The sequence below is a fragment of the Lepidochelys kempii genome, chromosome 1 (genome assembly GCF_965140265.1).
Source record: "Lepidochelys kempii isolate rLepKem1 chromosome 1, rLepKem1.hap2, whole genome shotgun sequence".
Lineage (NCBI taxonomy): Eukaryota > Metazoa > Chordata > Testudines > Cheloniidae > Lepidochelys > Lepidochelys kempii.
The window spans coordinates 233951070-233979014 of record NC_133256.1 but is presented as its reverse complement, the minus strand read 5'-3'; the positions used below and the strand labels follow the sequence as shown (position 1 = coordinate 233979014).

The following is a 27945-nucleotide window of genomic DNA, read 5'->3' as shown; positions in this document are numbered from 1 at the left end:
AACAAGAATTTCTGTTATAAACTGGGAACGCATTACCTGGAAGTAACAGAGGAGGAGAAGGACCTCGGCATACTGGTTGTTCACAGGATGACTGTGAGCCGCCAATGTGATATGGCCGTGAAAAAAGCTAATGCGGTCTTGGGATGCATCAGGTGAGTTATTTCCAGTAGAGATAAGGAGGTGTTAGTACCGTTATACCAGGCACTGGTGAGACCTCATCTGGAACATTGTGTGCAGTTGTGGTCTCCCATGTTTAAGAAGGATGAATTCAAACCAGAATAGATACAGAGAAGGGCTACTAGGATGATCCGAGGAATGGAAAACCTGTCTTATGAAAGAAGACTCAAGGAGCTTGGCTTGTTTAGCCTAACAAAAAGAAGGTTGAGGGGAGATATGATTGCTCTCTATAAATATATCAGGGATAAATACCATGGAGGGAGAAGAATTATTTAAGCTCAGTACCAATGTGGACACAAGAACAAATGGATATAAACTGGCCATCAGGAAGTTTAGACTTGAAATTAGACAAAGGTTTCTAACCATCAGAGGAGTGAAGTTCTGGAACAGCCTTCCAATGGAAGCAGTGGGGGAAAACGACATATCTGGCTTCAAGACTAAGCTTGATAATTTTTGTAAGGGATGATATGATGGGATAGCCTAATTTTGGCAATTAATTGATCTTCAACTATTAGCGGTAGATATGCCCAATGGCCTGTGATGGGATGTTAGATGGAGTGGGATCTGAGTTACTACAGAGAATTCTTTCCTGGGTGTCTGGCTGGTGAGTCTTGCCAACCTGCTCAGGGTTTAGCTGATTGTCATATTTGGAGTCGGGAAGGAATTTTCCTCCAGGGCAGATTGGCAGAGGCTTTTTTGCCTTCCTCTGCAGCATGGGGCACGGGTCACTTGCTGGATAATTCTCTGCACCTCAAAGTCTTTAAACCACGATTTGAGGACTTCAATAGCTCAGACATAGGTTGGAGGTTTGTTACAGGAGTGGGCGGGTGATTTTCCATGGCCTGCGTTGTGCAGGAGGTCAGACTAGATGATCATAATGGTCCCTTCTGACCTTCTATGTAATTGTAAGTCTTAATTGTAAGTCTACAATTCTATGATTCTAAGTCAGCAAATGTGTGAAGGCAAGTGAAAAACAACACCAACCAAGATATTATATGACTGCTGATGCCCTGCTTGCTTTATGTTATCTTTCAATATATCTCACTAAATATTGAAAATACTGAGTTTCCTTCCAGTCTATAATGTGGATTTCCCAGCAACTATAGAGGATGGGGGGGGGGTCTTTTTCTTCATTAATAGAATTCTTTTTTGTCTCATTTTATTCTAGGTAGCATAACCATAACTCCAAAAGACTCCCGGTGGGTAGGTGCATGGTGGCTTGGTTTTATTATAGCTGGAATAATTAATCTCATTGCTGCCATACCATTCTGTTTCCTGCCGAAAAGTCTGAAAAAGCAGGAGGAAGAAAACAATGACAAAATTTCATCTGATCTCTCCAAAATTAAAGAAGACCAGAGCAAGCATCATGAATCTGAAAATCATCAGCCAGTGAAGTGGTCAGTAACTTCAAAAGGCAAGTGTTTTATATATTCTGCTAAACTGGAAACCTACCAGTACAATGTAACACAGGAACACCCCAAGCCCACCCCACAAGGATTATTTGAAGTCATTGGGTTTCTGGGTGGTCATGAAGGTTGGCCTGCATTGAGTCAATTATGTAATTAGGTCTTACATTTAAAAGTTTGTACTAGAATCAAACTGGAACTAAGGAAAAATGAGTGACCAAAATTAACTAAAGTCTGTGTTAAAATTAGTGAGGGTTAAGCCTAAAAAAATCAGAAGGTTCTTTTCCCAGCAAGTCACAATTATTTCCATATTATTTTCATGATCATCACAGATGTAATGGAAAATGTTAAATGAATTGTCTGCAATGAAAAATACAGGAGGCCTGATTTTCCCTTCAGGGCTGAGCTGTGCTCAGTGCAGGAATGTGGGAGGGTAGAGGCAAGGAAAAAGATGACGTTGTGTCATCTTTACACTTCTCCTGTTCTGGTTCAGTTCTGCAGCCTTTTACTTTATTTAAAGTGAATTTAGTAATGTTGTATTAAACCATTGTGGATTTGGCTCTGGTGGCTAGAGTTGCATGTTCAACAGAGTGAACGTTACCTCTGCTACTTGCTTCAGATTTAGAGTGTCTAGGAACACGTAAAGACCAACCTTAGTGACCACACGCACATTCACACCTACAAGGTCTAGACTCTTTTACAAGTTTTGTTAAAGTTACAATTGAAGTTATGATTACCTAAGCATATAAAAAATTCTATGAAGACCTATTCATAAGTTAAAAATATCATTATACTCACACATCCTTAATGCTATTCTTAAGGTCTGATGGCTGCCTTGCCAATTGATCATCAGAAGAAGGATGGTTCCTGCTGGAGTTTCCCATAGGGAGCTCAGTTTTCCTAATCCAGGCACCCTCTTTTTATAATGTGATTCTGACTATACCCCGTTAGCATTTATGCACATAGTGCACCCTGCGGTTAGGGCATGTGTTAGAAAAATGTGACTACCGGATATCTTGTAAGCAAAAAATTACTCTGTTAATTTTTCACAGTCTCATCCATTGGTATATCTTTTCCTGTAATTTTGTGGGGGATAGGGTCATTCTTTGGTCACTTACCTATGTCAAGCATTTCTTAAGGCTATAGCCTAGTATGGCTAAGCTAAAATCTTACAGGCCTCAGCCTGTAGGCCTTGTGCTTCAGCCCTACTTACTTAGATACCTACTATGTAATTATCCTTTCTAACTACTGATCTATTTTATACTTCTACAATTTAACTCTATTTTGCATACAATGATTATATATGACATAACCTGTTAGTTAATTATAACATCACACAATAAATGAACAATAAACTAAAATCATTGGCTACAGTTCCCAATGCAAGACATGACACAAGGTACAGAGGAACCACGGAGAAATCACTTAGACCTGGATCCTACAGTGAGATTCATGTGAGCAGATAGTCCCTTTGGCCTGTGTGCTGCCCCATTGACTTCAGTTTCCCCAGGGGCCTTCTGTGTAGATCTCACTGGTGGACTGGGGCCTCAGTTGGTATGTCTCCACTGAAGTTTACCATTTCAGAGGATTTTACTGTAATATCACAGCCTATATTCTAATTGAGGACCAGATTCTGCCCTCAGATACTCACCTGAAATCCTACAGTGAGATAAGCACATAGGTGTCTGAGGGCAGAATTTGGCTCTGAATCTCATAGATTATTTACCAATAATTATGCCAAGCATTTTTTAAAATAAAATTGTATATTGTGTCTTTCAGATTTCTTTATCTCTCTGAAAAGAGTATTGAGTAATAGAATTTATGTAATGTTTTTGTGTTGTTCACTATTACAATTCAGTAGCTTTGTTGGTTTCTTGACTTACAAACCAAAATACATGGAACAGCAGTATGGTCAGTCAGCATCTAAGTCTAACTTTATAACAGGTGAGTGTTAAAGTGCTTGGAAAAGTGTTTTGATGTGCATTTTATTGAGCATGGTGAGTTTTGGGGGTTTTTTTGAAGGAAAAAAAAGAGACACCTTTTGTGAGGGAATTATACAAAGCCACCATAGAGCCTGATTCTGTGGTGGACAGTTAGGGTGACTGTAATGTGTCTCTTTTTGTTTCCTTTACATGAGCCAAAATTGTAATAGATGGCTTCCAGGATAAATTTACATGAAGCTTTGAATATATAGAATTGCTAAGGACTCTATTGTGGCTTTGTCATGAGCAACTTTGGAGCAGACACACCAGGTGGCAGATCGTGAGACATAACCTCAGAGTATTACAGGCTATGTCTATACTTGTGCGCATAGCGGAGCACTGGATTATGTTCATACCATGTTCATACTTGTGTGTGTTTCCCATATACACATACACAGGCATGCTGAGCTGGACACTAGTATAAAGCTGTGCACACATGTATACCTGTGTCCACACTCTAGCTGTAGGTACTTAATGTTAGCGCTTAATGTTTCAGGAACAGTGTTTCAGGATTGTGTGCATCACAGGGAGACACTGTAGGAACAGATTTGCTGTGTTTTGTTGGTATGGTCCCCTGCTTTCACACATTTGCCTATGGCACTTCCTGATCATGTTGCCCTTCAGTTATTCTCTACAAAACTAGGTGAAAAACATGGAGCAAATGGATGATTATCTGGTTCTGCTTCTGCTCCTTATTGCAGACCAATGGTTATGCAGTGGAGTATGCACTCTGTGAGACACGGGATGGAATTTGGACAGCATTTTCTGACACATGGAAGATGGCGGACTTTTAAGGTCAATGACAATTCATTCAGCTCACATGGTACAGCTATGATGAATGCCAGTGTTGTCATGGTAGTCTCTTTAGTTGACCGTAACTTCTGATGGAGGAGAACTAGCACAGTGTGGTGAGATCATATTGTTTTGGAAACCTGGGATAACCAGTAGTGGCTTCAAAACTTCTGAATGAAGAAACACACCTTCATTGAGCTGTGTGAAGAGCTTCCAGCACCCTTCCAGCACACTACATTCAAGGAAGCCATACCGATTCAGAAGTGGGTTGTTGTTGCCCTCTGGAAGCTGTCAACACCAAACAGCTATAGGTCTGGGTTTGGAAAGTCCACTGTCAAGGTGGTTGTTGTGCAGATTTGTGAGGCAAATAATTTACCCATGGGTTGCCATAAGAAAAGTTCCAAAAATAATATATGAATTTCAGAGGATGCAGTTTCCGAACTGTGCAGGGACCATTAATGGCACTCATATCCAAATATTTTGCCCATCACAAGGGGCACAACTGAGTATGTGACCCAAAAAGGTTACCATTCAATTGTTCTGAAAGGCTTAGTAGACCACAGGGGCTTAGTAGACCACAGGAGGGTAGAGATAGTATTCAGAGGGCCCTAGACAAATTAGAGGATTGGCCCAGAAGAAATCTGATGAGGTTCAACAAGGACAAGTGCAGAGTCCTGCACTTAGGACGGAAGAATCCCATGCATCGCTACAGACTAGGGATCAAATGGCTAGGCAGCAGTTCTGCAGAAAAGGACATAGGGGTTACAGTGGATGAGAAGCTGGATATGAGTCAGCAGTGTGTCCTTGTTGCCAAGAAGGCCAATGGCATTTTGGGATGTATAAGTAGGGGCATTGCCAGCAGATCGAGGGACGTAATCGTTCCCCTCTATTCGACATTGGCAAGGTGTCATCTGGAGTACTGTGTCCAGTTTTGGGCCCCACACTACAAGAAGGATGTGGAAAAATTGGAAAACGTCCAGTGGAGGGCAACAAAAATGATTAGGGGACTGGAACACATGACTTATGAGGAGAGGCTGAGGGAACTGGGATTGTTTAGTCTGCAGAAGAGAAGAATGAGGGGGGATTTGATAGCTGCTTTCAACTACCTGAAAGGGGGTTCCAAAGAGAATGGATCTAGACTGTTCTCAGTGGTAGCAGATGATAGAACAAGGAGTAATGGTCTCAAGTTGCAGTGGGGGAGGTTTAGGTTGGATATTAGGAAAAACTTTTTCACTAGGAGGGTGGTGAAGCACTGGAATGCGTTACCTAGGGAGGTGGTGGAATCTCCTTCCTTAGAAGTTTTAAGATCAGGCTTGACAAAGCCCTGGCTGGGATGATTTAGTTGGGGATTGGTCCTGCTTTGAGCAGGGGGTTGGACTAGGTGACCTCCTGAGGTCCCTTCTAACCCTGATATTCTATGATTCATTAATACAAATGTGGGAAACACTGGAAAGGTGCATGATGCTGGGTGCTGAGGAGATCAAGATTGTACTTGAAGTGGGGGGAAACGGTTTTTATTTCCCAGAAATGTTCTGGTTCTATACAGTGTGTCTGTGTCAACTTTTATTGTGGCATACCTGCTTCTGCTTTGGCTCATGAAACTGTACCCAACATCAATGACCCTGGAAAACAGGAATTCAGTTTCAAGCTAAGTAGCTGCAGACTGGTAGTGGAGTGCACATTTGATAAACTGAAAGCTTGTTGGTGCTGCCTTTGCAGCTGTCTGGATGCCAATGTGGCAAACACTGTTCATATAATCATTGTCTGCTGCATACTTCATAACATTTGTGAGATAGAGGGGAGTGTTTCCATCCTGAGTGATCTCAGGACAAGTCTGATTTACAAACTCTGTACAGGCAGCTGGATTCCACCCATGTTAACACATGGTCCTGGTTCCCAATGGGAGAGGAAAATCAGTGATGCCATATGTGCATATATCTTGGCACAGCAGAGAGGCAGAGGATGACACCTGCCTGTGCCAAGGGACATCTATTCATCCTGTATAGCTGCGGGATATGCACATGAGGAAACATTGGTACGTACTTATAGGGCTACACAGCTTTGTGAGAGTTTTGTTCCCCTGTAGCCAAAGGTCATTAGCCATTCATTCTTGTGACAATGCACACAGTAATGACAATTAACAGGGCACCGCTATTGGGTTATCACCTTGGTGCTGGGTTTCTGCTGTGGAGGGTGGCAACTGAGTTATTCTGAGCTCATTGAGCAATGTTTTTGTCTACACTGTTCACACTTCTTTAGAAACCTCGCTTATTTGGAGCACTTAAACTTTTTAAATTAGTTTATGACTGTTTGCTTTGATGGGGGAAAGTACTGCATTGTGCTTTTTGACTTTTTATTGTCAGCAGAGTTAAGTGCAACTAAGGACTGTTATAGAGCACTAGTCCCTGGTACAGTTGAAATTCTTAAAAATTTGGCAAGGCAGGAAGGGGGTATTTCTGTACAGGGTACTGCCATAGTTTGTTATTGCTGGCATGTTCCCTTTTTGTTTGTTACTATTCTTTGGTTTTGATTTTCAACATGTCTAATAAAGCCTTTAAAAGATTGATTGACCCCTTTTCTATGCTTTGGACATCTCCTAGGTTGAAAAATAGTAGTGGTTCCCTATCCCTTCTGTGTAATTGTGTGACTTAAAGTATTTTTGAACCTTGGGGGGATTCAAAACTATTGACACCAGATTTTTACACACCATTCCATTAAATGAAGTAGGAAGCTTGCGGCCCATTCAAGAATGAAAAAGCACCTTCAGTTCATCATTAGGAAGGAGGGCCAACACAAGTTAAACAAAACAAAAGATTTACTAAAAGTATGAAGTAGAAGGTTCAATGGGAAGATTTTGAAATCAGAACAATAACATATTGTTAGCAAAGTATCTGTTTACTATTGAGAACACGGCCCACAGTTTGTCTTTGCACCCATCTCCTTCCCCTCCTCATTAGAAGGGGTGAACGAAGTAGGACAATGACTTGTGGTGAGATCTGCGGATGTCTCTTGCAAAGGGTTTTGGAGGCTGGTGCACATTAGTGTTCTAGGACTACTGCAGGCTCAGTGTTCTCCTCCTACTCAGTTGAGGGAGTTATTGCAACAGGATCCTCCAGCTCAGCAGCACCTTGGTTGGCAGCCAGACACGGCGGCAGCAGCAGCAGATGGGATGATTGTGGGGTCTTGGCAGCAGGTGGATGCCCCACCCTTTCAGCCATCAAATGAGCCTCTCCATTAGAGAATGTTCCTGTTCCCTGTGGTGTGTCTCAATGTCCATGAACCAGTTCCTGCTGAAGAGACTGCTCCTCCAGTGCTCTGGGGAATTCAAATTGCTCTTGGTTTCTCCAGTTTATGAGGAGCTCCTCCAGAATCCTTCTCTGTCTGCCTTTGCTGTCCCTGAGATGCTGCTCCTACCCTCTTGGTGCCATGGTTTCACTCTTGGGAGCTGAAAGTCCTGCTAGTTCTCAAAGAGAAGAAGAGCATTATGTTTTTGGCCTTTATAATAAGCTGAGAAATCCCCCCACATAACATAACTTTGCTGTAAAGGCCCACAATTTTGTTACTTTTCAGCATTCCAGGAATGTAGCTGTCTCACTATCCTTGATTCTCAGAAACCTTTTGTGGTCCATGAGGAAGGAGCAGAGGCTAGTAATGATAAGAAAACCTTACTACTGTTTGTAGCAATATAAAATGTTCATAATGTTCAAACAGGAGTGTGGCGGTGGAGTAATTCCTTCCAGAAGCTATGTTATCAGTTTACAGTTTCTTCCCTTAAGACTAGCCAACATTTGGAGAATATGGTTGTTTTCAGAGTATTAAAACGGAAAAGAGAAGTGGCTTTCCAGTCCTGTGAAGGAGAGTATGCCAAAGAACTGTTTCTGCTAATGGTCACCCCCACTACTACATATTGCCTAATTAAGGGGCTTGGTCAGCTATAAAGGTGGACCAGGCAGACTTGCACTGCTGGTGAACCTGAAGAATCAACTGGAGTTTTTGCTTCAACAGAAATTTGCTGAAATGTGCTTACAGGATGGGGAGGGAATTTGGCTGGAAATGGATGAAATTCTGAGCTGGAATACAGAGGTTTAATGGAAAAGGAGATTGGAACCATGAACCATCCCAACACCTGATTTTGTGAGAAAATCCTGCCTCTATGTCTGTGTAGCAAAGGTGAAATGGAAAGGGAGAGAAAGGGACAATCTGTAACTTCATTAGGTTTCCTGAAGATACAGTTAAGCATCGCAACCTTTCACCTCAGATAACTGGAAAGGGAAACAGCACTACACTGTTTTTTCCAACTGCCAGACCAGTCCCTTCTGCCACCCTCACTAGCCCTGGCTCATGCAGCATAGCTCTGGGTGGTGATAGGGTGAAGACAGGGACTGTACAGACTTCGTAATCTTCCAAGGCAGAAAAGATCACTGCTACTAACTTTTTCTTCAACACCCAACTGTAAGTTTTCTACAACTGTGTGCCGGTCCCTTCCACATCCAGTCCTTCCTCCCCTGAAAAAAAAAAGACGCTTTAGAAGCCAAATGCATAATTGTGGTTCATCAGAAATCAATAAAGTTATTGATTTAGAACTCTGTCTTGTTTGAGGACCATTTCGGAGGTGGAGCAGAGAGGGGACTGGATGGAGGAAGGAAAGTTGAAGGTGTTTGGTAAGGGGATGAATCATGGCAGTGCCATGTCTTCAACACTGTAGCAATGCATGATCTATTATCCAGGGAAGAAAAATCAGTGCACAGTAGTTCAAAAGTCCTTGACATTAAAATAGGGAATTTAGCACCAGAGCAAGAGGGGATATTGCTAGGGAGTGTGGACATCCACTATAACTCACCAGCCTGGGGTTCTGGTTCCTGGCATGGCTTGGGGTCCTCCTCAGGTTCATAATGGAATGTTTCTTCAACCTGCTTCTCTGGGTAAAGATGCAGAATCACATGCTCCTCATCCTCTGGGTCTTTTGGGGCATCTTGTGTGGTCCCTGTTGCCTCCTTGCTCTGGCCCACATCAATGTGCTGTTGGACAATGAGGCCTCAGGGTTGAGGAAGTGATCATGAGCCACTTCAGGCTCCGTGCTGGAGGTCCTTGAAAGCATGAGTCAAGCTCCTTGTAGAAAACGCATGTATGATAAGCCCTTCCAAACCTACTACTTCCTGTACAGGAGCCTCAAATGCTTCATGCATTCATAGCACTGAGCCAGACTCTGTGCAATTTCCTGGTAGAGGTGAATGTTCCTGCTGCTCTGGCTGAAATTAAGGAGGATGGTATGCTGTTTCCACACACTGATCAGCTCCACGGGCCAAGTGACTGCCTTGTTGAGGTATCATTTGAAAACTCATACAGTAGAACATCAGAGTTACGAACACCTCAGGAATAGAGGTTGTGCATAATTCTGGTATGTTCATAACTCTGAACAAAACATTATGGTTGCTCTTTCAAAAGCTTACAGTTGAATATAGCTTTGAAACTTTACTATGCAGAAGAAAAATGCTGCTTTAAACCATCTTAATTTAAATGAAACAAATATAGAAACAGTTTCCTTACCTTGTCAAATCTTTTTTTAAACTTTCCTTTTGTTTTTTTAGTAGTTTATGTTTAACACAGTACTGTACTGTATTTACTTTTTTCTTTTTTGTCTCTGCTGCTGCCTGATTGCATACTTCTGGTTTCCAAATGAGGTGTGTGGTTGACTGGTCGGTTCGTAACTCTGCAGTTCTATTGTAATTTGCTGATCATTATTGTCCTGGTTAAATATGTGTGGCACCATTGTATGTAAAGTTATCAGATTCTACTGTGTGATGGTACTAAGACAAATTCCAAATTTTGAGAGCAGTCACAAAGCAGTTTTCCAGAGACAAAAGGCTAGCCAACACCCCAGCCAAGTGTCATCAAAATCAAATGACCCATCACTTGGTTAAGTGGCGATTCTTTGGGTGGAAAAAGAATGTGGGGGGGAAATCTACATTTTTACAAAGAAACAGCTGAGCGGTCCCATCCACGCAGACTTTCTGTTTCCTAAACCTCAGCTGGAGGTGATTCTCAAAGAAGTGAAAAACATATAAGAAGGGGGAGCAAATGCCCCAAAACATCTTTCTCTACCTTCATCTCTACTCATGGCATCAACAACACTTGAAGAACAAAGGAAGCATCACTGGACTGGGGAGGGGCCCTGACTGAAAGGAATTCAGTCAGTAAGACTGCTGTGAGAGAGACCTTTGCTTGAATTCATCTAAACCATTGTATTTGGACTGAAGTGTCTGGGAAACTCTATTTGGGATAACAGGATTTGTCCTTGGGGGAAGAGGTGGAGTGGGGGCAGGGTCTGAGCTGGAATGGGGGATTGGGCACTCCCAGGGAAATGAGGAAGCTGGCACCTGTGGTCCAGATAATACCCTGGGTAATGTCACACACCCGTAAAGACTGCAACAGACAACTGTTCTGCCGGGGGCAGTGCAGCACACTACTACCAGTGCACAAGGTGACAGGGACCTAGGTTTTGTAAGGATCAGGAAGAAAAGGATTCAGTGCATTGTGGAACTAGAACTGAAGGAGTATTGAAACTTGAAACCTGGTAGATGCTCCTCATTTCCATTCACACTGCAAACTGGCACAGCTATGGGGCTGTTCCACAGCTAAGGTGTGTACTTGCTCACACCCTCAGGCATGCTAGCTTACGTGCCCTCTGCTCACCTTGAGACACATGCTTCTGGGGTTTAAGTGTGGACATTGCGGGGGTTATGTCACAAGCCTGCACATGGACATATATATAGTTGCTAGTGTAGATGTCTGTCACTGTCTGCCTCCTGGTGTCCCCACTGCCTTGATTGGGTGGTACTCCACATTGGGCCTCTGCATGGTGCAGTGCATGTCACCCAACATGCTGGTGCAACTATTCTGGCTGATATTTTGGAGGGGGCAAAGCCAATGCTCCTTCCAGTGGGAGGGAAAAATCTAGCTGTTCTCCAGATCCAATTTCCTCTTCATTGCTGCAACCTATGGTACAGGTAGTCAACACAAGGGCATAAGGAGGTGCCTTATGCTCCCTTACCCTCTCATGGTGCTGCATGAGTTGGGTCAGAGTTTGGTCCTTAATTACATAGATCTAGATGTAATTTTCACAGGTTCATTGGCAAACGTATTAGGGGAGATTTTTGGACCCTTGAAATGTCGTCGTGTTTTGAGACATATGAAATAAATGGATGAATTTTTTCAGGCAGTATGTTATGAAAATTTTCACCAATTTCAATCAGCTCATGTGTTAAATCAGTTTTGTGTGACAGAATGTGACTACACCTCTCCAGTATCCCTCCTTTCTCTTTTATTACAGGAGTAACTGCTTTACCCGCTGTAAGCATTGGGATTTTCTTAGGAGGGCTGATAATGAAGAAATACAAAATGGGCATGATTGGAGCTACAAAATTTGGATTTGGGATGTCACTGATGGCTTTTCTCATAACCCTCTCACACTTTTTTGTGGGCTGTGAGAACCATGAAGTGGCGGGATTGACAGTATCTTATGATGGGTATGTATACATCTTATGTAAGATACAGCACATTTCCTTTGTCTGGTAGCAGAGAAGCATTACAAATAGCATGATGTTTTGTCATGATTGAATACAAACACACCATTTTAGTACTTAGTGTATCTTCCACAAATATTGAAGCATTATACCATTAGAAAATGTCAGATTCTAAGTTTGTATAAATTGTAATGGAGCTAGATTAATTTACACCAGATGAGAATGTAGCCCTCTTTTTATACTGATATACTTTGTTTGCAAGTTACATACTGCTACTTTTTGGGGAGGCTTCATAATTACATCAGTTTGGGGTATGGATCTGAATTGAATAACTGTGTCAGTGTGATTCATGTATAAAATGAATAACAGTTTTAGGGTGTGGTTTTAGGCAGCTAGAATGGTGGGACTGGACACCGATAGTGTCAAGAATTTCACTGTGTGTTAGAACTAAAGGTCTGGTTTTTCTGGGCTATAATGGGCAGAAATCCCTTTCTTTGTCATAGAATTTTTCATAACCCAGTAGTCATCTGTATTTCAATGTGTGTGAGATGGAAGCTGAGGCCATAGGATCACTGTTACAAGAATAGGAACAATTTAACCTTGTTTACCAGGAATATTAGTTTAGTTCTATAATAATGAGGATATCAAGTAGGAGTGAAAGACAAATTTGCTATATTGTCCTTTAATGTTTAATTGAATGATGCATTTTGTAATAAAACAATGTTGTGCCTTTGTAAATTTACCTCATAAGCAAACCAGTTGCACAACATGAAACTGCCTTATTTTCTGTCTGCAACTCTGACTGCAAATGTGCCACGAACCAATGGGATCCTGTCTGTGGAGACAATGGAATCACGTATATGTCAGCTTGTCTTGCTGGATGCAAGGCTTCGACAGGACATGGGAAGAACACAGTAAGAGACTTACCCAGTTTTTTCCTATCTTTTTTGCTTAAGAACATTGGTGTATTAGTGATGTATATTTAGAAAAGATCAAATCAATTACAGAGCAAGAGGAACTGTCATGTATTTGTGAGGATCACTGAGAACCACAAACTTCCAGAGCTCGATGCTTGAGTCTCTGCAGCTTGAGCAAAAGAGCCAGGCTCTGTATCTGGGGGCTGTAACAAACTCATATTGGGCACTGAGGGAACACACAACATGCACTGATGAGTGTTACACATTGCCTAAAGGCAGACCTCCATTTGTTTGCCTTTTGTAAATCAGGTCTTGGCTACATTGAGGTTTTTAGCCACCAGTGTAACTACACTTAGGTAAAAAGAAAAGGAGTACTTGTGGCACCTTAGAGACTAACCAATTTATTTGAGCATAAGCTTTCAGGAGCTACAGCTCATTTCATCGGATGCATTCAGTGGAAAATACAGAAGATGTTCTTATACATACAAACCATGAAAAAATGGGTGTTTACCACTACAAAGGTTTTGTCTCCCCCCACCCCACTCTCCTGCTGGTAATAGCTTATCTTAAGTGATCACTCTCCTTACAATGTTTATGATAATCAAGGTGGGCCATTTCCAGCACAAATCCAGGGTTTATCAAGAACATCTGAGGAATGAGGGCGGAGGGGTAGGAAAAAACAAGGGGAAATAGGTTACCTTGCATAATGACTTAGCCACTCCCAGTCTCTATTCAAGCCTAAGTTAATTGTATCCAATTTGCAAATTAATTCCAATTCAGCAGTCTCTCGCTGGAGTCTGGTGTTGAAGTTTTTCTGTTGTAATATCGCAACTTTCATGTCTGTAATCGCGTGACCAGAGAGATTGAAGTGTTCTCCGACTGGTTTATGAATGTTATAATTCTTGACATCTGATTTGTGTCCATTTATTCTTTTACGTAGAGACTGTCCAGTTTGACCAATGTACATGGCAGAGGGGCATTGCTGGCACATGATGGCATATATCACATTGGTAGATGTGCACATGAACGAGCCTCTGATAGTGTGACTGATTTTATTAGGCCCTGTGATGGTGTCCCCTGAATAGATATGTGGGCACAGTTGGCAACAGGCTTTGTTGCAAGGATAGGTTCCTGGGTTAGTGGTTCTGTTGTGTGGTATGTGGTTGCTGGTGAGTATTCGCTTCAGGTTGGGGGGCTGTCTGTAGGCAAGGACTGGCCTGTCTCCCAAGATTTGTGAGAGTGTTGGGTCATCCTTCAGGATAGGTTGTAGATCCTTAATAATGCGTTGGAGGGGTTTTAGTTGGGGGCGTTTTAGCCGTCACCTTCAGCCCTGGATTTGTGCTGGAAATGGCCCACCTTGATTATCATACACATTGTAAGGAGAGTGATCACTTTAGATAAGCTATTACCAACAGGAGAGTGGGGAGGGGGGAGAGAAAACCTTTTGTAGTGGTAAACACCCATTTTTTCATGGTTTGTATGTATAAGAACATCTTCTGTATTTTCCACAGTATGCATCCGATGAAGTGAGCTGTAGCTCATGAAAGCTTACGCTCAGATAAATTGGTTAGTCTCTAAGGTGCCACAAGTACTCCTTTTCTTTTTACCTTATTTAAGCTAATCTTTAGCTGTACCCGGCAGAGTATTAAAGGGTTCTATGGCAAAGACACCTGGTGTGTATCTCTGAGAAATAAGCTCTGTAGTCAGCGGAGCCGTCCCTAGGGTATGGCAAACTGGGGCATCCGCCCCGGGCCTCGGGGGGCCCCACAGGAGGCAGGCGGGGAGGTGAGGTGGGTGGGTGAGTGAGTGGGGTGAGGAGACAAATGGGGAGGTGAGCAGCAGGCAGGCGGGGGGGTGACTAGGAGCCCCCCATCACCACCACAACCTCCCCCTCTCCCCAGTGCCTTCTGCCCATCGGTGGGCCCCGCCGATCAGTGCCTTCCCCTCCCTCCCAGCACCTACCGCCTGCCGTGGATCAAACATTTTGCGGCGTCAGGCAGCGCTGTGAGGGGGAGGAGGGAGGAGCAGGGGTGCAGCACACTCGCAGGAGGGGGTGGACCTGGGTGGGAAAGAGGCGGGGTGGAGGTGGGGCTGGGGTGGGGCCTTGGGGGAAGGGGTGGAGTGGGGCAGGGCCTGGGTGGAGCTGGAGAGAGCACCCCACCCTCCCCGCTCTGCTGGCAGATAGGCACCAAGTTTCTAATGTCCCGGGCCCTGCCCTGACAGGGACAGCCCTGGTAGACAGTCTATAATTGATACAGAAGCTTGACCTGCTAGTAGAAGCCTTGCAACCTACTATGTACAAGAAGTACATGACACATAGGAAAGAAACTACTGAACATTGAAACCTCTGAGAAATGCAAACAAGAGCTGGTTAGAGGCTCCTGGTGTGTTTACCTGGGTCATGTTTTCATGTGAGGTTTTGCTTGTATTTTAATGCTGTATGTCCTATTGCATTAATGATATACCGACAAATCAAAATTGTGTCTTTTAGGTGTATCATAACTGCAGCTGCATGGAAATTACAGGTTTACAATCAGGAAATACCTCTGTAATTTTGGGACAATGTCCAAAAAGTGGTGACTGCTCAAGAAAGTTTATTTATTATACAGTAATACAAGTTATAAGTGCCTTTTTCTATGCTTTAGGAGGCACCCCTTTATACATGGTTATGTTTAGGTAAGTGAAACCAAAATAATTATTTTAATATCACTAAGGGCTTTTCCCATCGTGGGAGACTTAATTTCCCCAAATTACACTAACTTTCTTGAAATCTAACACACTTTTACTGCTGTCTTCTCTGAATCCATTTTTAATTATGAAGAATTAAATCAGTTGGTGGGCACTACCACCAAATTTAACTATTATGTTCATACATTACAGTTAATTTCTCCATGTTTCTATTAATCTGACCCACATTGGCTTTTACATCTGAATTTTGTGTTTGTAGCACAGAAAACAATTAGATCTGCTTCTGTGATTAAAAGCTACAAACACAAATGGTTCTGTAGTTTGTATAAGTAGACTGAAGAACAAAAGGAAGTCCAGCTGAAACATATTTTGTTGCCACTGTTTCTTTATGTGAAGAGATGAATAAAAGCTTGATAGGAAGAAAGTTTGGTCACTCTGAAATCCCAAAGGCAATCTGGAAGCAAAATCAGTGGGAATTCTAAGGAGTTCTAAAAATTACTTTGTCATATATGAATATGCAGAAAGAGGTGCTAATGTAGTATATAGATAAAGTTGTTATTTAAGAAGGTGGTTTTTCATGACAATAACTTTAAAGGGATTCAACACAGTTTGGGTATATAATTAACTCAGAACCCTTGTCAGATTCCCTTGTGGCAGCAGTTTAGTTTAATCTCTTGGAAATTTGAGCGGCAAGTTGCTTTGCATCTTTGCTAAGAATGTGGCTCTTGAAAACACAGCTTTTGGGAATGTCATTACAATGTTACAAGATGCTGCTCCAATTATGCCATTTCTAGAAGTTTTGACCCAGGGCAATATTGTAGTCCCCATCACTTCATAATGCTCATAATGAAAAGGCAGTAGAACGGGTATTTAGGGACACCCTCTTCTGCAAAACGTGGGTAGAAGGTGCCAGTATTTCATATAGATTCACCTCACTAATTATGTGCAGTACATTGACTTCCCAGTGAATATTCAATGAAGAGTAATTGATTAGCTCACTTTTCCCACATTATTTAATGTGTTTTTGGCAAATCTATGAGACAGCTTTCTTCTGAAGTTTTGTATTCTGTCATTAAGAATAATAATTCTATGGGGAAATAATAAATTTTAATGAGTGCGTCTGGGTATTATGGAGACATATTATTGTGACTGACATCTATCTATTTTAGGTGTGTTCACTCAGAGCTGAAATCTCTTGCAGTTGGTCTGTACACACTCATTATGAGAGCCCTAGGTAAGATAAATTATTTGAGTTTTTTAGATACCTTTGATTGTCTGTGTGGCTTTAAATGGCACCAAGTGCATTCGCAAAACAGATGCACAATTTGGCAGTGCTATTATTATTAATAGTACTAGTGGGAGTAGTAATAGTACTGTAATACTGAGCCCCAGCCATCAAGCAGAACCCCACTGTGGTAGGCACTGCAGGAACAAAAAACAAAAAGACAGTCCCTGTGTTAGATTCTGGGCTGCTCCTGGATGTCCAAGATGTGGCCAAGAGCATATTTTTGCAACTGCACCTGACAAAACAACCTTTCCTCTCTGATTTGGACCTTGCCACAATTACGCATGCCTCACCTTGAGCTGAGATTGCTGTGATACGCTGTGCATGGGCCTGCACCCTGGCACCATTCAGAAGCTGATGCTATTTCGCAGAATGCTGCAGCCTGCTTATTAAGTGGAATTGCACATCAGGCCAGTGCTCCACAATCTGCACTGTCTTCCAATAAGCTTCTGGGTGGAATTCAAGGTGTTGGTTCTAACCCATAAAGAGCCCTAAAAGGTTAGGGCCCTGGTTGCTTGGAAGATGGCCTCTCGCCCTGTGACATACTGCCGCAGTTGAGATCAGAAGAGAGAGTCAAATTGGCGCTCATTTAATATAAACAAGAGGGAACTGCTGGCAGGTTCTTATCTGTGAAGGGTCCTCCATTTTGGAACTTAATCCCCTCTTTGGTCCGTCAGAGCCCAGAATGTTCCAGACATGCTATAACACCTATCTTTTCTCTCTCTTCTCCAAGGCAGCGAGGAGGGAGTGGGCTGAGGTGTAGGTGCTGGAACTAGGGGTGTGGCAACACCCCATGGCTTGAAGTGGTTTCCATCCAGGGCAGGAATGGTGTCCCTAGCCTCTGTTTGCCAGAAGCTGGGAATGAGCGACAGAGGCTGGATCACTTGATGATTACCTGTTCTGTTCATTCCCTTTGGAGCATATGGCATTGGCCACTGTCGGAAGACAGGATACTGGGCTAGATGGACCTTTGGTCTGACCCAGTAGGGCCATTCTTACGTTCTTATGTTTACAGTTTGGTTCAGTGGCTCCCAGCACCCCCTCTATACAAATTGTTCCAGCACCCCTGGGCTGAGGTGGATATGGTTATAGGCAATTCTTTGTCTGTTTGTTTTTGTGATTTTTAATTCATGGGACAGGTGCCTAGAGCACTATCCAAAAATGAAAAAATGTGTAAGAAGAAGTGTCATAATGGTTTTCTAGGTTTCAGACCAAGCTATATCAGATTAGAAAAGTCCACACTCCCAGCTTGTTTAGGGCCATCGAAGTTAGAAATGGACCTGCAGAAGCAGATCATAGATACGCTCATAAGAGCAGAATATATACATGTAGCCCTCTGGATAGAACACACAGAGAATACACTCCTTTTAGATTAAACCAGTGTTTTCCTATATAGGAGTGCAATATTTTAATGCAGAAAAAAAGCTGGCACAAACATGGTTCAGTACAGGTTGGAATCCAGGCATTATTAATGTTGATGCCAAAATTCCCATGGATTGTAACAGGGCCAGGATTTTTTAAAATTATTTTACAGGGGTAAAGGGCAGCACAGTGCAGAGCAAGCCAGAGTGGAGGGTGCAATGACAGATGCATCTTGCTCTTCCTTTGGCCAGTCACAAGAATTTCTAAGCTTTTTCATAGTCTGAACTACAGTATAATACGAAGATTGTGCCAAGTATCATTGCCCCACTCATTTGCAAGGCACAGACCAACTCTCATTCCATTCGGAGACACAAAATCCCAATGGCACATATAGCATCTCGGACAGTTATTTTAGGAATGTGTGCATGCATTTTTAGTTGTCCTCAGTGCAGTAAATGTTTTGTTCTATTTTGAAAAACTAATTACATTGAGTAAACTTTTCAAAGGTACCTAAAGCCCATTTTCAAAAGAGGAGCCTAAGTTCCACTGACTTTCAATGAGATTTAGATTCCTAAGTGTCTACATCACTCTTAGAAATAAATAGGACTTTGCTAAATTACTCAGGCCCAGCTTTTGAGAAGTATTTAGGCTTTGTTCTGCTCAGTATTGCAACATCTACCTGACTTTGTAGCTTAAGTCTCATTGAAAGTCAGTGGGACTTTAGCTTCTAGGCCTAGATTCACAAAGGTACCTAAACTCCTAAATCCCAGACTCAGGTGCTTAAATCTCAGTTTTAGGCTCCACTGCATTTCACAAAACTGCCACCGAACACTGTAGACACCTAAAATCACTTGGCACCTAAGGTTTCAGGTTGAAAGTTCCCTCAGCACCCATCTGAACATGTGTGCTGCTACCTCACTCTAGTCATCTGGACACTTATCTCCCCCGTAACCCCTGAGCGATTCACAAACAGAGGAAGCTAGGAGTTTGCTGGCCTGACTCATGTGTGGGGCCCAATCCAATTGGTGTGCTCAGAGGACGCCTACCGAATCAGGTCCCATTTAAAATCTGGCCACTGGAGGAGAAGATGGTGCCCACCTTATGCCTTTTAGCCCAGCAGTTAGAGCACTCACCTATGAGGTGGGAGACCTGGATTCAATCCCTCCTGCTATTGAAGGGGCAGAAAGGATTTGAACACTAACCACTGAGCTATGGGGTATTCTGCTGTGGGTCTCAGTCTCTCTGTGAGAGGGGTAGGGCTTAGCACACACCCATCTAGGCAACATCTCCCACTAGATAGCTCCCCACCTAGCATGCTGGCTTATATGAATCACATTCTAAGGTGCCTGTCTCTCCCCATGCATTATACAGGAGCCTAGGTGCCCAACTCAGGTCTTTGTGAATCACAGTGTTGGTCCAATGATTTTCTATAGGCCTAAAAGGTAGGCATTGCCACATTCAGTATCACAGCACCTAAATCCTTTGTGAATTTAGCCCTTAAGTGCCTGTTACTTTTGAAAATGTGACTTAGGTGCCTAAGTTATACCTTGTAACACTGTGTGGGGTTAAGCCTAAACACCTTTAAAATCTGGGTCTGAAGCAGCGTTGACAATTTTGCCTACCGTCTACTTTAGGACTTGGTTTCATCTCCCTCTCTTTCTTCCCCTAACCCCCACCCCCCGCCATGTACTTTTTTCAGTAGGAAACAAAGAGGCGAGCCATAAGATGAATTTCACCCCAGTGTAGAGGATCAGCATGAGGTCCATGCACCACTAAGTCCTGAAAACTGCTGCAGCGATTGAGCTGCCAACCACCAGTGCTTTACAGAACAGTTTGGGAACTGTTGAGCTAATACATGCTGGAGAAAGCCATGTGTGTCACCACAGGCTGATAGCTTGGCCAGGCCCACTAGGTGTCAGACCACGTCACTGTGGAGCTCCAAACAGCACCAAAAGTGGTCACCCAGCTCACTATTCTGAAGGATCCTGTCCAATTTCTATAAAGGGAAGAAGCGGCTCCCTATATCCCACTGCCCACCAGAGTACCACTACAGGACAGGGCAGGGTTGGAGCTTAGTATGAAAATGCTATCATATTTTCTAAAGTTGTGCCTCATAATATGACATAGTGATATATTTTTGAATGTTTTATTGCAGCCGGAATTCCAGCCCCCATTTATTTTGGTGCATTAATCGACAGGACATGCTTGAAATGGGGAAGCGGAAGCTGTGGGCAGCGAGGAGCTTGTAGGATATATGATTCTGATGCATACAGGTAAGTTAAATCAAAACACAGAGTGGTCGTGAGTTTCTTTTCTGCATCAGGACTCTAAATTATTTGATGCTCTGGCCCCGGTCATCTAATGTTGGCTTCACCTTCATATAGGTCAGTACAGGATCTCAAATGTCAAGAAATCTTCACATTAACTACTCTTGGGGCCAAATACTGAAGTCTCTTCTCAGTTCTTTATACAGGCCTTACTCGTTCAGGCAAGTTTCAGAGTAGCAGCCATGTTAGTCTGTATTTGCAAAAAGAAAAGGAGTACTAGTGGCACCTTAGAGACTAACCAATTTATTTGAGCATAAGCTTTCGTGAGCTACAGCTCACTTCATCGGTTGCATCCACTGCATGCATCCGATGAAGTGAGCTGTAGCTCACGAAAGCTTATGCTCAAATAAATCGGTTAGTCTCTCAGGTGCCACTAGTACTCCTTTTCTTCATTCAGGCAAAACTCTCATTGACATCAATGACTGAGTCTTTCCTGAATAGTGGATATACTTTCTACACTTTGGACCAGCTCAGAAATCCATAGTCGTCATGTGATTCACAAGCAGGAATAGAAAAGACATCCAAATTCACAGTGCCTACCATGCACATTGGGAAGACTGCCAATTTTGCTTTATTGGCCATGTTTAATGTGTGAACAAATGAAAAATAAAAGCTATTGGGCAGCTGAGGACATGGTAGAGAAATGCTTTTTAAGCACAACCAAAAAATATCTGCCTGAAGAATACTCAAAGCAACTGGTTTTTTTTCACATTTGTTTTATTTCATGCAACTCTTGATGGCCACATGAGGATTTTTATTTATATGCAGAGTAGCCAGGACTAGGGAGCCCATGACACATACAGGCGCTGCAGGAATCCTGGCCCCAGAAGCTCCTACAAATTCAGCAGGAGTAGAGGAGAAATGATTGATTGTTACTGTACACATATTTTCAAAGGCATAAATCACAGTGTAAACAAACAGTGAAAATGTCCACTTTATAGCACCATTCACAAGGTCGCTTTAGATTTTGTCTCCTTAACTATTGTATTAAAGAGTTCAGGGACTACTGTGCATTTTTGATTTTTGTACCATTCCTGAAAAGATCCGTTTATAAGTAATGTTAGTACTTGCAGTTCTTTTGAAGTTTGTTTATATTAGGAGAACTACCTTTTGTCTTCTCCCTTCACAGGTATACCTACCTTGGCCTAACAGCAGGCTTCAGACTACCATCCTACTTCTTAGCTTTCCTGTTTTATACAATGGTGAAGAAACAGTACCAAGCAAGGGGTCCCAAATCCACAGAAAATGGAGGGCAAGAAAGCGTTCCTATGAACAAAGAAGCTAACTCAAAGAGCAGTGAATATTTATCAGGTTCTTCCGATGTGGAAAAAGAATCATGTATTTAGAAAAACCACTTACGTCCATGTTGCATGAATCAGGACAGCATCTTTTAAAATCAACTTTCAGAATGTCCTGAATAAAACAATAACACTGCTCAGAATGAAAAACCAGAATGAACACATAGTCAATGACAAGGGCAGTTAGGTGCACATATGATTTATATTTAACTACCTTATATGAACCTGCTTATCAATGACACGCACAACAAATTCCATTAATTAACGAGGGAAAATCCTGTTTGGCATTGTTAATTGCAACTGTTTGTAATTTTTAAATGGCTTGAATGTGGTTTCTGGCACAGTAACTGCATTCCAGATACTACACTGGAAGGCCCCAGTCCTGCCCACAGATCCACCTGTACTGAGTCCACTGAAGTCAAAAGGACTTGCATAGTTGCAAGGGTCTGCACAGTACAGTAAGAAGCTAGTGTAGTTTTCTGAACTCTGGCCTGCTAGGGAATAGCTAGGTGGAAGGCCCAAACCCTCTTTTCCTCCTGCATCCTCAGGGACACTCAACTTGAAAAATCATATTTCCAACTGAAAATGTTGTGCCTACTAACGTTGTAAGGAGAGCTGGTTATCAAATGGAATTTCTGTTCCATCAGAAACTCCAGCATTTCAAGTTTTGCTTTCATCCTGAATTGGAACAAAAAGTTGAAATTTCAAGATTTTTACTGTGAAATGAAAATTTCAAAATATTTTGTTTAGGAAACATCAAAAGAACCTTATTGAAACATTTGGTTTTGACATAATTACAACTTTTATGTCATATTACATTATCATTTATAATATAAATGTCATAAAATTTTTACTTTTATATTATATTGCTTTTATAAATGATAATATGATATAAACTTGAACCAATAAAGTCAAAATAAAACATTTCGACCTTACTGAAACAAAACATGTTAACTTTATCAAAATGAAATATTTCCACCTTATCAAAACCAATCATTTCATTAATTTCCTGTTGAAAATGTTGATGAAATCAATATGTTCCTACAAAATGTTTCAATTTCATTGAATCAGCGTTTTCCAAACTGTTCTATTGGAAAATTTTCAACTGGCTCTAGTTGTAAGAAGCACCTAAGTTTGCTGTAAATGAAATAACTGAAAAAAATCAATTATTTTTCTTTACTTTGTAGATTTTGACATTACTCTGTGTATACTCAGTTTTACTGTTCCTCTGCCTAAAAGGAGCTATCTAGACATCCACAGGAAAGCAGCAAAACTTGAATAATTTATTTTTAAAGAATGCAAAAAAACTCTCCACAACAAACCAGGATCTATGCTTTCAAGATTTCATTTTCAAAACTAGCAGTTAAAAAAAAAAAAAAGGCGGTTTTCAAAAGCACCTCTGAGGAAGTCAGTGGAACTTGTCCTCCTAACTTACGTGGTTTTGGAAAATCCCACCCCATTGCAAAAGCATTCAAATTCAAAGTTTACCACAATTTTACTAATATTAAAGCCAAAAAAAGACCAGCTTCTGATACTCTTCATACTGTTTTGTATTAGCTTATTCCAAATTTATCACATTACTTTCAATGAGACTACCCATGAAGTAAATTATGGGGCACTGATTTAGGTGTCTAAATATGGACTTAGGAGTCTAATTGTAGGCACCTAATTTTGAAATCGTGACTGATTCATCCATCATATCTTTAAGTACATTGATAATTATTTTATTATTTTTCTCTTTAAAAGAAAGTTTAAAATGAAGATTATTAAGTGAGTTCAAAGTTATAGCATTTTATAAAAATTAGACTAAATTCTTTACTAAGTTGATCAGTGAAATGTTTTCAGCTTTGTAGTGACTTTATGTTTTCAACGCAAAACCCACACATTTTAGGCTATTTTATTCTGAAGCTGACCTCTGTTACTGTGCCATATAACAGCCAGTAGAGGGCACTCAAAGAATAATAATATTAACTACCTGACTATTGGAGCCCAAATCTATCATGTTCGTCATATACCAAATCCTAATCCTCATTGTTTTTAGGAAAGTTGAGCTCTAGATTTCTTTGAGACAGTCTATAATATCTGTTTCAAAACCATTGCTAAACCTAAACAATATCCTGGACTAGAGGCTTCCTTTTGATCAGCATATTTAAAATACTGTTGAAGTAGCTTTTCATGCTATTGGATTCAATCCTGTTAGAATCCCTTAGGTTTCATAGCTGTTTTAGACATCAAGTGCCTGAAACTTCCCTACAATTAGGGTGTTGCTTGAATAGGGATCACAGCACGGGAGTCCAAGACTTGACATTGAAACATAAAATAACCTTTTCCCTTTCCATTTGTCTAATTTTTGGACACATGAATGCAATAAAACAAAACTGTAAAGAAATTACTAATGTTATTACCACACACAATTCTATATTGGCATATGTGTAATCCACACACCTTCTGGGTGTGTGGTGGTCTATCCCCTCTAATGGTACCGAGACCACTTAGAGATGAATGAGTCTACTCTACAGCCTTAGTTAAGAGCCATATGGCTTTTAGCTCATGCAGTTGAGGCTCATGCATTTAGCTCTGGAGATCCCAGATTCAATCCTGATGACCAGGGTCTGTCAGCATTACATATATTATTACCAAAGGGTCCATTTACTGGATGTTTTTCTTGAAATGGTCATCAGTGAAATAGTTAACAAAGTTGCTTATACCAATCATCTTTAGGTTTCAGAGTTACCTGCTCATTGAGAAGACGGGTGTAACTTCAGCGCCCTTGTGGCCAAGATGGAGTCTGCTCTGCAGGCAGCTCTGGCCAAGAGAAGGTGCATGCAGGAATGCAGCAGGGAAAGTCCATTTCACCCCAGGAACACCTGTTTCAAACCCCCCAAAGTGAACACACACACACCGGAATGTGTACAATGCATACAGTGAATATAGAAAAGGAAAATATTTACTTACAGAGGGATGAAAGGAGAAAAACAACAGGGGGAAAGATAAGGAGAGCGGTAAAACAGGGTTGCATTCAACACAAGGCCCCACAGGCCCAGTGGTAGCACAGCCTGAAAGGGCAGACACCAAGCATTGTGTCTGCACACAGAGTTCAGGAGTCCTGGGCAAAGTTCCAGTCCAGTGGTGAGTCTTGGGTGCTCCTGGTCATCTTTGGTGCCAGTAAACTTTCCCCAACAAACCCCTCCAGTGCCCTCTTCTGCTGCTCTCTGCAAAGCCACACGGAGCGACAACCTCTCCAGTTAACTAGGTACAGCCTCCCTCCTTATTCCCAATGCAAAGTCACAAGCCCCAATACTCACGGCCCCATATAGCTCTAGGGTGACCAGGCAGCAAATGTGAAAAATCGGGACAGGGGTGGGGGTTAATAGGAGCCTATATAAGAAAAAGACCCCAAAATCGGGACTGTCCCTATAAAATCGGGACATCTGGTCACCCTCTACAGCTCTTGGCAGCAGTGATACTGGGTCCAGCTCCAGTTTGTCCTTCTCGGGTAATTCCTCCCTGGTACAATGCTCCACTGGCTCCTGTCTCAGGGTGTCCCTGATCGGCTGCTCTGTCCCTCCCAGGCTTCAAGCAGGTTCTCAGCTGCTTCACTCTGAGGTCTTGCTTGCTGCAGCCCTTCTGTCTGGAGCTCCTGACACACACACCTGTCACTCTCCCCTCTTTCTGTGCTCCCCCCCGTCCTCCCCCAACAGAACTTCCTCCTTCTGGAACAATAAGCACTCCCCCCCCCTCAGGAAAAAGATTTAAAGGGGCCATGCTTTCTAAACCCCAAAGAAGTTACACAGGGCAGGACACACCTCTCAGAGAGAGGTATAGTTTCAGGCTGTCTGCAGGACTCAGGAAGACAATACTACACTGTTTACACTTAAAGGTATTTCGGTGCCTAGAAATGCAAATAGCCACCTAGTGGGATTTTCAATAAATTAAGCCCCTAGTTGCCTTTGAAAATCTCACTATACAACTGCCAGTACTAGAAACCCATCATTATTTAAATAAAAGGCTAGAGCCTGAAGAACAGTGTTACAGCAATGGATGGATTCTGAGGAAAACATGTCACTAGCAGACTCAGAGTACAGAGGACCTGGATATTAGCCACTTCCAGGAATAAAGGGTCATAATAAAGTGTGTTGTGCAAGACCTATTGATCTGTTCAGAAATTGCAGTATTGCCTGCTATAATAATCTTAGGGTATGTCTACACTACAGAATAAGGTCGAACTTATAGAAATCGGTTTTTTAGAAATCGGTTTTATATATTCGAGTGTGTGTGTCCCCACAGAAAATGCTCTAAGTGCATTAAATGCATTAACTCAGCGGAGTGCTTCCACAGTACCGAGGCTAGAGTCGACTTCCGGAGCGTTGCACTGTGGATAGCTATCCCACAGTTCCCGCAGTCTCCGCTGCCCATTGGAATTCTGGGTTGAGATCCCAATGCCTGATGGGGCTAAAACATTGTCGCGGGTGGTTCTGGGTACATATCGTCAGGCCCCCCTTCCCTCCCTCCCTCCATGAAAGCAAGGGCAGACAATCGTTTCACGCCTTTTTTCCTGAGTTACCTGTGCAGACGCCATACCACGGCAAGCATGGAGCCCGCTCAGGTAACCGTCACCCTATGTCTCCTGGGTGCTGGCAGACGCGGTACGGCTTTGCTACACAGTAGCAGCAACCCCTTGCCTTCTGGCAGCAGACGGTGCAGTATGACTGGTAGTCATCCTCGTCGTGTCCGAGGTGCTCCTGGCCACGTTGGCTGGGAGCGCCTGGGCAGACATGGGCGCAGGGACTAAATTTGGAGTGACTTGACCAGGTCATTCTCTTTAGTCCTGCAGTCAGTCCTATTGAACCGTCTTATGGTGAGCAGGCAGGCGATACGGATTGCTAGCAGTCGTATTGTACCATCTTCTGCCAGGCAGGCAAGAGATGAGGATGGCTAGCAGCTCTACTGTACCATCTTCTGCCGAGCAGCCATGAGATGTGGATGGCATGCAGTCCTTCTGCACCGTCTGCTGCCAGCCAAAGATGTAAAAGAGAGATGGAGTGGATCAAAACAAGAAATAGACCAGATTTGTTTTGTACTCATTTGCCTCCTCCCCTGTCTAGGGGACTCATTCCTCTAGGTCACACTGCAGTCACTCACAGAGAAGGTGCAGCGAGGTAAATCTAGCCATGTATCAATCAGAGGCCAGGCTAACCTCCTTGTTCCAATAAGAACAATAACTAAGGTGCACCATTTCTTATTGGAACCCTCTGTGAAGTCCTACCTGAAATACTCCTTGATGTAAAGACACCCCCTTTGTTGATTTTAGCTCCCTGAAGCCAACCCTGTAAGCCATGTTGTCAGTCGCCCCCCCCCTCCGTCAGAGCAATGGCAGACAATCGTTCCGCGCCTTTTTTCTGTGCGGACACCATACCAAGGCAAGCATGGAGGCCGCTCAGCTCACTTTGGCAATTAGGAGCACATTAAACACCACACACATTATCCAGCAGTATATGCAGCACCAGAACCTGGCAAAGTGATACCGGGCGAGGAGGCGACGTCAGCACGGTCACGTGAGTGATCAGGACATGGACACAGATTTCTCTGAAAGCATGGGCCCTGCCAATGCATGCATCATGGTGCTGATGGGGCAGGTTCATGCTGTGGAACGCCGATTCTGGGCTCAGCAAACAAGCACAGACTGGTGGGACCGCATAGTGTTGCAGGTCTGGGACGATTCCCAGTGGCTGCGAAACTTTCGCATGCGTAAGGGCACTTTCATGGAACTTTGTGACTTGCTTTCCCCTGCCCTGAGGCGCATGAATACCAAGATGAGAGCAGCCCTCACAGTTGAAAAGCGAGTGGCGATAGCCCTGTGGAAGCTTGCAACGCCAGACAGCTACCAGTCAGTTGGGAATCAATTTGGAGTGGGCAAATCTACTGTGGGGGCTGCTGTGATGCAAGTAGCCCACGCAATCAAAGATCTGCTGATATCAAGGGTAGTGACCCTGGGAAATGTGCAGGTCATAGTGGATGGCTTTGCTGCAATGGGATTCCCTAACTGTGGTGGGGCCATAGACGGAACCCATATCCCTATCTTGGCACCGGAGCACCAAGCCGCCGAGTATGTAAACCGCAAGGGGTACTTTTCGATAGTGTTGCAAGCTCTGGTGGATCACAAGGGACGTTTAACCAACATCAACGTG

The 27945-nt window shown here is 42.8% G+C and overlaps 1 protein-coding gene across 1 annotated transcript in view; it reads left to right on the top strand.

The window, feature by feature from the left end:
- SLCO1B3 (solute carrier organic anion transporter family member 1B3) overlaps positions 1-22129 on the top strand; it is a 53515-nt gene extending 31386 nt beyond the window's left edge. Inside the window, exons 9-16 of the mRNA XM_073329735.1 lie at positions 1346-1591; positions 3363-3527; positions 11688-11883; positions 12632-12794; positions 15289-15473; positions 16655-16719; positions 20288-20405; positions 21589-22129. Coding sequence (XP_073185836.1) covers positions 1346-1591; positions 3363-3527; positions 11688-11883; positions 12632-12794; positions 15289-15473; positions 16655-16719; positions 20288-20405; positions 21589-21805 — 1355 coding nt within the window. The 3' untranslated portion in view covers positions 21806-22129. The remainder of the gene's footprint in view (positions 1-1345; positions 1592-3362; positions 3528-11687; positions 11884-12631; positions 12795-15288; positions 15474-16654; positions 16720-20287; positions 20406-21588) is intronic.
- Positions 22130-27945: the final 5816 nt, after the last annotated feature.